The following is a 14,453-nucleotide window of genomic DNA, read 5'->3' as shown; positions in this document are numbered from 1 at the left end:
TTGTGCAAGTAGAAAATCCATGTTGACTCCCCCTATGGTCTATGACTTTGTCATATTGTACACACTTTTAGTTTTTGTTGTCCTAGGCTACCTGGCTAAAATTCTTGCTCGCCTAACTTCCTTACATGGGCAACGTTAGCTAGTTAACATTAGCCTTCTACATCTAGCTACATATTGAACTTCCATTCTCTCAGACCAGGGAACAATGTATGAATTAATGGTTGGATCAGAATAGTCGTTCTAATCTTTGGCCAGTACGAAGAATTAAGTAAAACCACAAGTCCAAATCCCTATCTCCATGCATGGCTAATTTAGGAAAGGGACAATTTTAGATTTCTGGCTAGCCACCGGAGGACAACAACACAACGAGTTGTTTCTGTCAATGATGTATTGCTCTCGATGTGATGTAATTGGAGTGATCCCAAATCCCAACTGGCTTTTTTTTGGTGCGCCAGGGCCATTCACAGTTGAGCGCAACTCTGATTGGCTATTATTTTGTATTTTGCATTCAATGCTACGGGCGGCAACAATGTCATACTCTTTTTGACCAGACAGCATCAAATAGATGGCCTACACACAGAGAGACAGAGGGGCGCTGTTTCACTCAGATGCTTTTCTCCGGTGAGATACATTCAGCCACTTGCGAATTGAAGGAAAATTATTAAACACAAACAAAATATTAATTATTTAATGTTTATTTCTTGGTATTTTTTGGGGGGAAGCCTGCCTCTCCTTGGCATCCATGAATACACACCACTGCTCTCTCTTCTTCCTGACAGATGCTTACACCAGGGCTGAGGTTGTGTACGTGTGGACGAGAGGGGCAGCCCAGTCTGTTGTGGTGGCTGAAGATGGCTCTCGGCTCAACCAGTATGATCTGATGGGGCAAAGTGTGGACTCTGGGGTTGTCCAGTCCAGCACAGGTCTGTTTCCCTTGTAAAATACACTATATGTACATAAGTATGTGGACAACCTTTCAAATTTGTGGATTCGGCTATTTCAGCCACACCCATTTCTGACAGGTGTATAAAATCGAGCACACCGCCATGCAATCTCCATAGACAAACATTGGCAGTAGAGTGGCCTTACTGAAGAGCTCAGTGACTTTCAATGTTGCACTGTCATAGGATGTCACCTTTTCAACAAGTCAGTTCGTCAAATTACTGCCCTGCTAGAGCTGCCCCAGTCAACTGTAAGTGCTGTTTTTATGAAATGAAAATATCTAGGAGCAACAACGGCTCAGCCGTGAAGTAGTAGACCACAAAAGCTCAAAGAACGGGACTGCCGAGTGCTGAAGCATGTAGCGCGTAAAAATAGTCTGTCCTCGGTTGCAACACTCACTACCGAGTTCCAAACTGCCTCTGGAAGCAACGTCAGTGTAACAGTATAACTTTAGTCCGTCCCCTCGACCCGGGCGCGAACCAGGGACCCTCTGCACACATCAACAACAGTCACCCACGAAGCATCGTTACCCATCGCTCCACAAAAGCCGCGGCCCTTGCAGAGCAAGGGGAACCACTACTTCAAGGTCTCAGAGCAAGTGACGTCACCGATTGAAAGGCTATTAGCGCGCACCACCGCTAACTAGATAGCCATTTCACATCCGTTACATCAGCACAAGAACTGTTCGTTGGGAGCTTCATAATATGGATTTCCATGTCCGAGTAGCCCCACACAAGCCTAAGATCACCATGCGCGATGCTGTCGGCTGGAGTGGTGTAAAGCTCACAGACATTGGAGGGAGGGAGAGAGAGCAAGTGGGACAGAGAGAGAGACAGAGGCAGAGAGAGACAAAGCAAGGTCCATACAGAAAGGGTTTGACGAGATCGTTGTGGAAGAACTTGACTGGCCTGCACAGAGCTCTGACGTCAACCCCATCGAACACCTTTGGGATAAATTGGAACCCTGACTGCGAGCCAGGCCTAATCGCCCAACATCAGTGCTTGACCTCACTAATGCTCTTATAGCTGAACGGAAGCAAGTCCCCAGCATCAATGTTCCAACATCTAGTGGAAAGCCTTCCCAGAAGAGTGGTGGCTATTATAGCAGCAAGTGAGCGACCAACTCCATATTAATGCCCATGATTTTGGAATGAGATGTTCGACAAGCAGATGTCCACATACTTTTGGTCATGTGGTGGGTACCTACACTAAACTTCCCTCTCTGTTCTCTCACTTCCACTGCTCTGTGTTTTTAGGCTTACTCTGAGAACATGTCCCAGATTTGTCATTTCCCTTGTGAGCATCACATCCTTTCCCTTCTTTTTGGTACATTGATACTGGCAAAGGTAGTGACAAAGTAAAATCAGTGGCCCCTTTACAGTGCATTTAACTGCAGGCAGAAAGGTAGATTTGAGTGTTTCTGTATTGGTCTGTGTTTGATAGTGTCAATACCTATCTCATTCAATTGTATCTGCTAATTATGAGGAACCATTGATTTACCAAAACCAATGTAATTAATGTTGCATGACCATTGAATGATTCCTTTGTTTAAATCTCTGTCAAACATAAAAAGCCAATGTATTACTACCTAAGTCAGGGATCATCAACTCAATTCAGACACTGGCCAATTGTTTCTYGAGCCGATGGTCGGGGGCCGGAAACATGATTACAAATCATTTGTATGCAAGTTGACTGCAAGAAGCCCAAACAAATCTAATATTTGACTAAAACATAATMATTTCAAACCTTGCAAACATTTGTATACAATCCCGTTTCTCTCTGCGTGGGAATACTTGGCAACATATTTCAAATAAATCCACCCGCGGGCCAGACCTGGCTCGCTGRCCGCCAGTTGGGGAACACTGACMYAAGTCATTCCCAATGCTGTCGCAGAGCATTCAATATGTTATTGCTCTAAATGCRTTGATGAATTGGGTTTTTATCAACTAACTCCATGCCACATTATTGAATTAGTTGATAAATGAGGCCTAAACAATAGTAATAAATGTCTGGCAATAAAACTACTCCATGTCTGTAACATGACTAACCTCTACACAGCACACATAGACAGACTTCCTCTTCGGTATGGTTTAATAGTCTTACACGACAGCTGAAGATTATGGAGTGCACAAAACCAGCACACTACATAGACTGATTGGATGTATTATTTTCCATATCTTTTTTTTCTAATTGGCTTTTATTTCTGTTTTGGAAGGGGGGGTGCGTTGACGCAGACAGAGCTGCTCTCTCACACATTTCTGGAGGATATCAGATCAAATATTTAGGATTCACAGGAGCACTAGAGCTYTATGAAGTGGCTCTACAACTCAGATGACACAGACCCTTCTCATGCTTTTCAACTCTCTGTTTCCCTCYGTCCCACCTTCCCGAAAAACAGGAGAGTATGTTGTCATGACGACACACTTCCACCTGAAGAGGAAGATCGGTTATTTTGTCATCCAGACGTACCTGCCCTGCATCATGACGGTGATCCTGTCCCAGGTGTCCTTCTGGCTCAACAGAGAGTCCGTCCCAGCCAGGACTGTGTTCGGTGAGTTCCTACTACTTCATGCCAAACGTAAACCAGTTGACATACACTCAGTGGTAACTAACCACAGCAGACCTTCACTTTCATTGAGAGTGTGATGGGAACAGAGTGATCCTCGTCACTTTGCCTTACTACGTCCCTTCACATGTAGCTCTGGATTCAATTACTACACTATATCTCAATTTTGATAGAGTAAGTCTGTCGCCCATCAATTAATGAGTTTGTGTCGAAGCGAAGGAAAAGTATCACTGACACTCACATTGGTTGGTTTTCTAAAGTCAGTATAATAAACCAGATTGGTAGAATTATCTTGTTACTGTCTGTTCACAGTGGAATTTCAACTTCTATTCTGGCTGAGGGTTACTGTCTGTTCACAGTGGAATTTCAACTTCTATTCTGGCTGAGGGTTACTGTCTGTTCACAGTGGAATTTCAACTTCTATGCTGGCTGAGTGTGGCTGTGACTGTGGATGTACGCGTGTGTGTGAGAGAGAGTGCTGTGTGTGTGTCAGCTCGTACGCAACAGCGTCCAAAAGGAAGACTCTTGTTGGTCAGTCTGAAGCATGCTTCTCCTTAGCAGAGCAGAGCACTGTCTAGCTGGGATGTCCTTGTTTTACCTTCTCCTCTCTCTGCGCATCGCCCATGACAGCGTCTCCCTTGGCCTAGTATTTATTAAAAGAGCTTTCCGAGCTCCATAATACAGCCTTTATGTGAGTGTAAGGAAGAGGGTTTTTCAGCACCAGTCCTAGACTGTACTATGTTTGCTGCAGGGCTCCTGTGGTGCTGTTGCCTACCTGGTTCTGTTCATCACATGGCAGAGAGAGGAGTAGGGGAATGAGGTTGACCTCGATGCATAAACTGACATATGGAATTGTTTTCAGATGGTTATACTACGGATCATTTAGCTATTTGATTTAGAATTGTAGGATCCCTTTAGGTATATTAAAATATATATATATATATATATTTGATAAAATATTGATTTGGGCCTTTACTACTAAAGCCCATAAAAGTGACAAAAATGACAGTAAATGACAAAAAGGACAGTAAAACAATTAATCATAAGAAGCAAGGTTTTGAAGTGTCGTAGGAAATATATATATGTATCTTTTTTTTTTACACATATTGAACCTCTATTTTTAGGGTAGGAACAAAACTACCTTCATACTTCCATTCGTTTTTTAAACCGGAACTGGTTACCTTCAGACGAGTCCCAGAGAACACCATCATGTTCGTGATGAGACGGTGACACGGTCTGACAAACACCACTCTAACTCTGCCACCTTTCACCGCAGATGCGGAAGTGCTACACTGCCAGATGCGGTGGATTGAGACGCAATACAGTGGCTGGCGAAAGTATTCACCCCCTTGGCATTTTTCCTATTTTGTTTCCTTACAACCTGGAATTAAAATAGATKTTTCAGGGGGGTTGTATAATTTAATATACACAACATGCCTACCACTTTGAAAATGCAAAACATTTTTTCTTGTGAAACAAACAAGAAATTAGACAAAAAAAACTGAATACTTGAGTGTGCATAACTATTCACCCCCCCAAAGTCAATACATATTAGAGCCACCTTTTGCAGCAATTACAGCTGCAAGTCTCTTGGGGTATGTCTCTATAAGCTTGGCACATCTAGCCACTGGGATTTTTGCCCATTCTTCAAGGCAAAGCTGCTCCACCTCCTTCAAGTTGGATGGGTTCCACTGGTGTATAGCAATCTTTAAGTCATAACACAGATTCTCAATTGGATTGAGAAACCACTTGAGTGTTGCTTTAGCAGTATGCTTAGGGTCATTGTCCTGCTGGAAGGTGAACCTCCGTCCCAGTCTCAACTCTCTGGAAGACTGAAACAGGTTTCCCTCAAGAATKWCCCTGTRTTTAGCGCCATCCATCATTCCTTCAATTCTGACCAGTTTCCCAGTCCCTGMCGATGAAAAWCATCCCCACAGCATGATGCTGSCACCACCATGCTTCACTGTGGGGATGGTGTTCRCGGGGTGATGAGAGGGGTTGGGTTAGTGCCAGACATAGTGTTTTCCTTGATGTCCAAAAAGCTCAATTTTAGTCTCATCTGAGCAGAGTACCTTCTTCCATATGTTTGGGGAGTCTCCCACATGCCTTTTGGAGAACACCAAACGTGTTTGATTACTTTTTTCTTTAAGCAATGGGTTTATTCTGGCCACACTTCTGTGAAGCCCAGCTCTGTGGAGTGTATGGCTTAAATTGGTTCTATGGACAGATACTCCAATCTCCGCTGTGGAGCTTTGCAGCTCCTTCAGGGTTATCTTTGGTTTCTTTGTTGCCTCTCTGATTAATGCCCTCCTTGCCTGGTCCGTGAGTTTTGGTGGGCGGCCCTCTCTTGGCAGAGGTTTGTTGTGGTACCATTATTCTTTCCATTTTTTAATAATGGATTTATTGGTGCTCCGTGAGATGTTCAAAGTTTCTGATATTTTTTTATAACCCAACCCTGATCTGTACTTCTCCACAACTTTGTCCCTGACCTGTTTGGAGAGCTCCTTAGTCTTCATTGTGCTGCTTGCTTGGTGGTGCTCATTGCTTAGTGGTGTTGCTGACTCTGGGGCCTTTCAGAACAGGTGTATATATACTGAGATCATGTGACACTTAGATTGCACACAGGTGGACTTTATTTCACTAATTATGTGACTTCTGAAGGTAATTGGTTGCACCAGATCTTATTTAGAGGTTTCATAGCAAAGGGGGTGAATACATATGCACGCACCATTTTTCATATTCTTAAAAAAAAAAAAATGATTTTAATCAAGTTATTTTTTAAATTTCACTTCACCAATTTGGACTATTTTGTGTATGTCCATTACATGAAATCCAAATAAATAATCAATTTAAATTACAGGTTGTAATGCAACAAAATAGGAAAAATGCCAAGGGGGTGAATACTTTTGCAAGGCACTGTATCTCTATCTCAAAGTGAAAGATTTTGATGGGGATGGTTTTGTTCTGTAACTTAGATTGACRCACCGGTGCTTTAATCAGCTCTAGGCTATTGACAAACAGCTAGTTTATGGTTGCTATTCTTATTGATTGTTTTTCAGTTGAGACAGTTGAATTTAAGATTCCAATAATCAGCTTTACACGCTTGTATCGGTACTATACTGTACTATACTGTACTATACTGTACTATACTGTACTATACTGTACTATACTGTACTATATTGTACTATATTGTACTATACTGTACTATACTGTACTATACTGTACTATACTGTACTATACTGTACTATATTGTACTATACTGTACTATACTGTACCGTATCTGTACTATTGTTTTATACTGATGTTTGTAACAAGCGTGTCTTATCAACTCTTCAAATGTAACTTGTTCAAGACATTAAGAAATAATGAGTGAAATTCGAGTAGTAGTGTTTGTCTCATCAAGTCATATTAACTAACATAAGATATTGTAATGTATTGCCTCCTGGTTAATAGGTTCCGTGTGAGTGAGAAAACACAGCATACACACACCCTTTTAGATAAATTGGCCATTTAAAACACAGCAGTGGGTTAGGTAGGGTTATCTATTTGTCGTTGTTACGATCAAAGAAGGCAGATAAATTCAGAGCCAGATTATTGCAGTGGAAAAACGATTTGCTATTTATTTATTTATCATCGAAATAAAATGAAATACATATATGGTAATGATTATATGGCTCTGAAAGGAAAATGGAATGAATATGTTACATTATATTACATTTTGGAGCAAATACCCTGTCCTTTATTCTCTCTCTGTGGCTGTCCTAGACATCAACGGTGCTCAGAAGATTAGCTGTCTTTCTTCCCTGCTCTTAAAGCCATTCACAGTGTATGTACTGGCTGTGCTGTGCCCAGCTGCTTTTTGATGTATCTGCTGATTAAGGTACAATGGAAGTGAAAGAGAGAGAGAGAGAGAGAGACAAACAGAGTGAGAGAGAGAGAGAGTATTGAAAGAGATGAGAGAGAGACAGCAAGAGAGAGTGAGTGAGAGAGAGAGAGACAACGAGAGAGAGTGAGTGAGAGAGATAGAGAGAGAGACAGAGTGAGAGAGAGAGAGAGTGAGTGATGAGAGAGAGTGAGAGAGGGAGACAGCAAGAGAGAGTGAGGGAGAGAGAGACAATGAGAGAGTGTGTGTGTTGTGTGTGTTGTGTGTGTGTGTGTGTGGTTGTGTGTGTGTGTGTGTGGTGTTGTGTTGTGTGTGTTGTGTTGTGGTTGTGTGTGTGTGTGGTGTGTGTGTGTGTGTGTGTGTGTTGTGTGTGTGTGTGTGTGATGACTGGGGGGGGGCAGACCAGTCAGCTATGGAGATGTGATGCTGGCACATGTCTTTCTTGCAACATTCCCCCAGTAAACACTCTCTCAAACAGTCCAGAGCCCCGCTATACAACCGCTATACAACATCTCTGGGTTGCTTGTGCCACTGGCATGGTTAGACATGTGCAGAATACGTTTAAGTTATTGATAAGGCCATGAATAAAGCAGTAGCCTTAATGTTGACACAGCAGGCTTCTCTGATAGGTGAATAGAGAGGACCACTTAACTGCTGGGAGTGGTAAGAAGTTAAATATGAGTTTATTYKAGATTTMATTTGATATACTTGATTTATTGGTTGTGATTCATCCATGATTTCCTTGTGACAGTGTTTTCTATCTAAGCCAGCAAGGTGTGACCGTCTCATTGCCCCACCTTTCCACTTATCACCAGACATTTCTAATTTCATTTTTGCAGTGTACCTTTTTCACACTATTACTCTTCATCTCTAAAGTGTTCTTCCCTGCTACCTACTGTGTGTGTGGAGGCAGACCTTGTTAGATGATGTGTTGATCTGAATCAAGTGGCAGTGATTCTGCACACGGAGCTACATTGAGTGGAAACCACTACTAATCCACACAGAACTTTCCAGATGGAACAGTAAGGGCCACCACGCGCAGTCTATTAGTCCAACTGGTCAAATAGAGTMATTTAATGATTCAGTCGCTGTACTCATTTAGGTGAGAAGGAATCTGAATACCGAACAGTGTTTCTCTGTTCAATAAGTAGATGTTACCATGCCCAACACATGACTTTGTTTGCATTCCACACATCATTTGGGATTTTAACACTTGTTTTTTGGGGGGGTGGGGGAAGGGTTGTGAAGACGTAACAAAGTTAGAGCCGGCGAGTTGTTTCCATGGCAACACAGCTTGCTGTCTTTATTTATGATAGTGGGAAAGAGTGTGGTGGGGAAASGAAGGACGGAGGCTGCTGCCTTAAACCAGCATCATGACTGGCTGTCGCATGCCCCTCCCACTTCCCCAAACCCACTTATCCATCCAACCACCACCCCCCCCGCAAATCTTCTTCAGGCACGGTTAGATGCAGTTGTGATGTGTTTTCCTGCAGGCTATGGATTCCAGCTGAGCTCCTAACAAAARGGTGGCGTGTAGGAGACCTCAACTTCTAATCACCCCCRGCAAATCTCCTAGCATGGAAATCCAGCCAGTGATGATCAGACTGAGGTGACTGAGCTGCTGAGGGGATAATGTCATGTTGGCGGTGCTGCCTTTCACAACACCTAGCTATTTCTACTGTAAAGCCCTGTCCAGACACAAAAACACTCTAAGCCCATGATGGACCCACATGATGACAGTAATAGAAAGCTGATTTGACACCGTACAATAAAGGAAAGTGTCCGAGGTCGACTTTATGATCAAAACTGTTTTTATGGCAGTGAAAAGACATCTTGATAGTAGTATGACCTTTCAAAGTAATTCCACCGCTGTCATAGTACTCTAGTYGAGTAGAAATGATATCATAGCTTGGCCTTATACAAGGCTATCTGCAAAATCTAGTGGTCCTTCTACAAATGGAGTGGAATGGAGTGAACATGCATATTTTGGGGACATTTGAATTTTTAATTGATTTATTATTTGTTGCTGACGTGATTTGTATTATTAGCATCACTTTGTAAGCCTGATGTAACTGTATGAACTCAGAATAGAATGAGCCTGAATGAGATGTAGGACTATGAGTCATCATCACATCGCCGGAATGAGGGACGTCATCATTCTGATGGCAAACAATAACATTCAGAGYTCAGAGGAGATCGCTCCACTGCCAGATGCCTTCGTGGCTTTGAGATTGCGTGCGTGTGCTGTCTCATTTGTGATTGAAACATGATGATTTTTATGTAGTAAGGTCAGAAGAGTTAAATAGACATCAAAGAGCCTCACACACCACCATGGAAAATTATTTTCAAATTTTTTGTTCGTGATATCTTTGTGAAGTCTAGAATAATTCTGCATTTAACTGTGAGAAAAAACGTTTTCTTTTCTATTCTCATCAACAAAAGGAATTCAAAAGAAGTACGATTAATTAGAATAAGGTTGTCTAAAAACCAAGTCACAGGACCAAGGTCAAACCAAGTCCAGGACCAGGTCAACAAGTCGCAGGACCAAGGTCAAACCAAAGTCACAGGACCAAGGTCAAACCAAGTCGCAGGACCAAGGTCAAACCAAGTCGCAGGACCAAGGTCAAACCAAGTCGCAGGACCAAGGTCAAACAAGTCGCAGGACCAAGGTCAAACCAAGTCACAGGACCAAAGGTCAGTGGAGTCACTGAGTTTTAACCTATCTCTAAAACACCAGGCTGATTCTCTGATTTGTCTAATCTCTCCATCTCGGTCTCAGTCAACACAGTCATCCAAGCAGAGCGGAGTAGGGAGAGACAACAGTAGTTTAGAAGCGTATGTTGGAGTTGAGCTTACTGTATAGTCCAGAGTTTTATGTTTTATGTCCACTGTATTTGTACAGTATATTCTGTATGTTGACTGTGTGTCTGTATACTATCTGTACATTGTCTATTGCTGGCAGCACCTATTCACAAAGTAAAATTCTAGCTATGGGTAAATGTAATTCGTGAATAAGTGATTCTGATTCTGCTGACAAGGCTAACACTATCCATTCTCTATATACCTGTTTTAGCCAGTACCATTGCAGTATAATACAGGGGTGGTGGAGGAAGACTCTGTATACTGGCTAGTTCATGACCAGTCTCTACTGGGCTGTTGTTGTTTTGTGGTGTAAACATCTGCAGCAGTCCGTGTGGGTGAGCAATACGCCGACAGACATCCCCTGACCTGCTTCTCTTCTCCTCTCCAACAGCCCTGCTCTCACCTCTGCTTTAACAAACCCCAACTATAGGACATGATGACCTCACATAACCCTGTAGGCTTAACACCCTCCCTCGTTCTGTTTTTAACTTCATCCAACCTTTCGTGCGCAGGTATTATGCAGGCTTAAAAAGAAGCCTGGTGCTTTTATCAAACCTAAATGATGTCTCCACCGGCATTACATGATAATTCCTATTTCTCTGGGGCTGCAGCCKCGTTTTTCGTGTAATGCATGAAGTTGGAATCAGGGATGCTTTGGAGAAGTTGGCAAGCTTTGCGGCAGCTAATCAAAATTTAATGTTCAGGATGCCAACATAATGGTAGCTCATCCATTTAGCAATTTTACCCAGTGACCAATTATGTTGTTACTGATTCAAGATGTGCAGTGTTACATATGTCAACAACAGTGTGTTTTACTCTGACCAGAACATCCCCATGTTGTAAATGCCCACACGTGCTACATTGGACAGAGTGTGTCATTGGTGCATGTAATATGTGTATTTAGTCTACAATGTGAAACCAAACAAAGCTAGAACATGCTTTGTTCCATTCTAGAATGTAACCCATTCTCCCTCTCTGTCCATACAGGAGTGACGACTGTGCTGACCATGACCACCCTCAGTATCAGTGCTAGGAACTCTCTCCCCAAGGTGGCCTATGCCACAGCCATGGACTGGTTCATTGCAGTCTGCTATGCCTTTGTCTTCTCTGCCCTCATTGAGTTTGCTACAGTCAACTACTTCACAAAGAGGGGCTACGCCTGGGATGGAAAAAGTGTGGTGCCAGAGAAGGTGTTCTTCCTYTTATCCCCCATAAAATATATTGTTGTTTTTTAAAATAAATTACATATTTTGTGACATATTAAGATAAAAATAACTCAAATTGTTTCTAAACATCAAGATCGGGAGTGTTYTACCTAAAACCAGAGCAGTTAGTTGGAGCACAACATCGAGGGTTGGTTTTATATCATTTGCTCATCTCAGTGAAAATGAGATTCATGGGACATGACAAGAACATGAATAGTTTAGTGTTCCTCCATAGTGTTCAGGTCGTCACTGTGTCACCAGTGCAGTTAGAACTACAATACATTACTATGCTATGTGGTCTTCAGCTTCTCCTGAACAACACTGAGAGTGGTATTAGACAAACTCTCACACAATGTTTTGCCATGTTTTGTTATACTTATCTGTAAAGGTTGTCCCGAAATGTAAATTGCTAGCTTGTCAATGTGCTTTGTTGGTTGGTTTCTCAATAGCTAACCCAAGGAACTGTCTGTTTACCTCTCATGCAGCAAAAGAAGAAGAAGGAGTCCCTMCTGAAGAAGAACAACACCACYGCCTACACCGCCGCCACCGCTACAGCCTTCGCACCAAACATTGCCAGAGATCCTGGTTTGGCCACCATTGCCAAAAGCGCTCCCCCTCCCCCCACTGAGCCCAAAGAAGAGCCAAAGCCCAAGCCACCGGAGGCCAAGAAGACCTTCAACAGCGTCAGCAAGATCGACAGGATCGCCAGAATAGCCTTCCCGTTACTCTTTGGAACCTTTAACCTGGTCTACTGGGCAACTTACTTGAATAAGAAGCCTAAGTTACAGGGTATGACCCCGGGGTCCCACTAATCTCAATCCCCCTTTCTTTTTTTCCMAAATGTTTATTTTCTGAAAACATGGTTTTCATGCTGGTTGAATTCCCAGTCGCCACATTGCTTTAATGTCAAATACCTTCCAAGATTAAAAAAAAAAATAGAAAATAGTAAAGGTCTTAGGATCTGAGCAATGTGGTAACTATTTCATGGGAATTGTTTTTGGGGGGGAGGGATTATGCTACTAAAGAAAATATGCTATAAATAATATATGATATACACAAGAGAATGCTATTCTACAAATGCACATAGCCCAACAATTGTTAACRATCTATTATTCGTTTTTGTTTTCTGATATATGTTCAGTTGTTGTTTTGCTTTACATTTTTAACACTGTAAAAGAAAGTTGTGTTTTTGCATGGACTGGGCATTTTTCTTTTCAAAGATCAATCAACATTTATTTCACCCATGGACCAGTTTGTTTGATATCAGTGACAAAATGCTACCTTCAATCTTCATCAAATATTCCTCTCTTCTCTGTAGTTGATGTTTTGGGGTTTGTTCATTTCCTTTTGTTGAAAGAATCAAGATAGGGGTTCAGCAATAGCAATAAAACATGTCTCAATGGAAACAATGTCGTTCATTCATCGATTTTAGAAGAAGCTAAATGATTTTATTGTTTCTATGTGCAACATTAGGAATAATATTAATTTAGTTGTTTTGTAAAAATGATCAAGTGTTAGAGATGTCAACATTATGTTTAAGCTTTTCAAAGAGTAACTAATGGTATACATATACAACTCCTGGCACAAAAAAAAAGGTTTTCTTTCTTTAACTGTTTATGAAACATTGAAAATAGTTTGTATGAAGAGAGTATTTACTGGTTCACTCAAAGTGACTGTTTCTTACCAAGTCAGTGTTCCACTGATCGCTGGTCAACGTTGCCAGTGGTTATCAAGTTATTAAGTACTTATCAAGTATAAGTTAATATATATTCAACTAATTCCATAGCTGTGTGTATGTGCGTACTGACACCAACAATGTGTCAAGGTCTGGGATAGTAATGAGTAAGAATGTAAAACTGTTGGAATGCAATTTATATTTAGAATTAAAAAACACTATTATTCTTTACTTTGGTTTCTGGTTTCTGTGGCAGAGATGAGCCCCTAAAGGGACATTTGTACAGGGCCCAGAGGACTGTCAGCAAGATTGTTAAGTTTCTAAGATGTCTGGTAGCAGTGAGCGTTGCACCGGGCGGGCAGTGGCAAACACATTGAGAGTGAAGAGCAGTGCCACTAAGGAAAGGCTACTCCCATGATTGATGACACTAAGTTTTCCATCCTGCTCTATTCCATGACCCTGTGATGGCTCCGTAGTTCCCATCTTCTGTTGCCGATGTTTTAGACAACACGTAAAACGTAGCTGCTACGCTGCCTTCAGTCTCACATGCCGTTAGAGAAATGCTTCTTTTTGGACTGCATCTGTTGCTGCTTGATGTTGATGAGAGAGAAGGCGGAGGCACTCAACTCTATTGGCTGGTGCTGTGTTCTGCGCATAGGAAATGTCTTGTAGTTCTTTGACACTATTGAATATCTATATTTTTGTAGCATGATGTCAATCCCTCCTCAGAGAACCAACAGATTCTAAACCAAACGTGAAAACATGTTTGCTTTCTTTTTATTTTCTCATTCCATCAGACAATGTTTTCCCAGATATGGCAAGTTAAAGTTAATTGTCCTTCTCAAATTCTGTTATTGTAGCAATATTGATTAGCAAGGGCTTTTTGAAAATCTGAATTTAAAACATGCATTGTCCGGGGTGATATCCATGGTAGCTTTATGGTGACCTCAGTAGTCATAGTTCCATGTGTATTGTTGTTATCCAAAATATCTTTTGATTAACGATCACGAGCGATGGCTTATATTTTTTTCTTCTCTGTGGTTTTCAAGCCGTCAGCACCTGACTTGCTTTCAGAAATCTATGATCCAATTTCAGAGTGAGGGTATTGCATAGCATGGGTTGGGGTGTTTTTACAGTAAATGGGTTTTATAGTAATGGACATTGTGCAGTGGTGACGACATCTCTGGACCTTGTAGAAAGACTAGAGTGTATTGTATATCAGTGCACAGGGGTGAAAAGGTCAGTGTTTCCCAGTGGGAGAAGGAGAGAGTCAGTTGCATTATGACCAATAGACAGAATCCATTCCTGGAGATGGAGGGCT

General features: G+C 41.8%; 1 protein-coding gene across 1 annotated transcript in view; it reads left to right on the top strand.

Annotated features, from left to right (window-relative positions):
- The window catches only part of LOC111950755 (gamma-aminobutyric acid receptor subunit alpha-1-like), a 25,253-nt gene extending 12,531 nt beyond the window's left edge, over positions 1-12,722 (top strand). Inside the window, exons 7-10 of the mRNA XM_023968623.2 lie at positions 726-923; positions 3,340-3,492; positions 11,240-11,442; positions 11,943-12,722. Of these exons, the coding sequence (XP_023824391.1) occupies positions 726-923; positions 3,340-3,492; positions 11,240-11,442; positions 11,943-12,269 (881 nt within the window). The 3' untranslated portion in view covers positions 12,270-12,722. The remainder of the gene's footprint in view (positions 1-725; positions 924-3,339; positions 3,493-11,239; positions 11,443-11,942) is intronic.
- Positions 12,723-14,453: the final 1,731 nt, after the last annotated feature.

Source organism: Salvelinus sp. IW2-2015, linkage group LG23, assembly GCF_002910315.2.
Source record: "Salvelinus sp. IW2-2015 linkage group LG23, ASM291031v2, whole genome shotgun sequence".
Classification (NCBI taxonomy): domain Eukaryota; kingdom Metazoa; phylum Chordata; class Actinopteri; order Salmoniformes; family Salmonidae; genus Salvelinus; species Salvelinus sp. IW2-2015.
The sequence above is the reverse complement of the archived record's forward strand: the minus strand, read 5'-3'. Positions and strand labels throughout refer to the sequence as shown.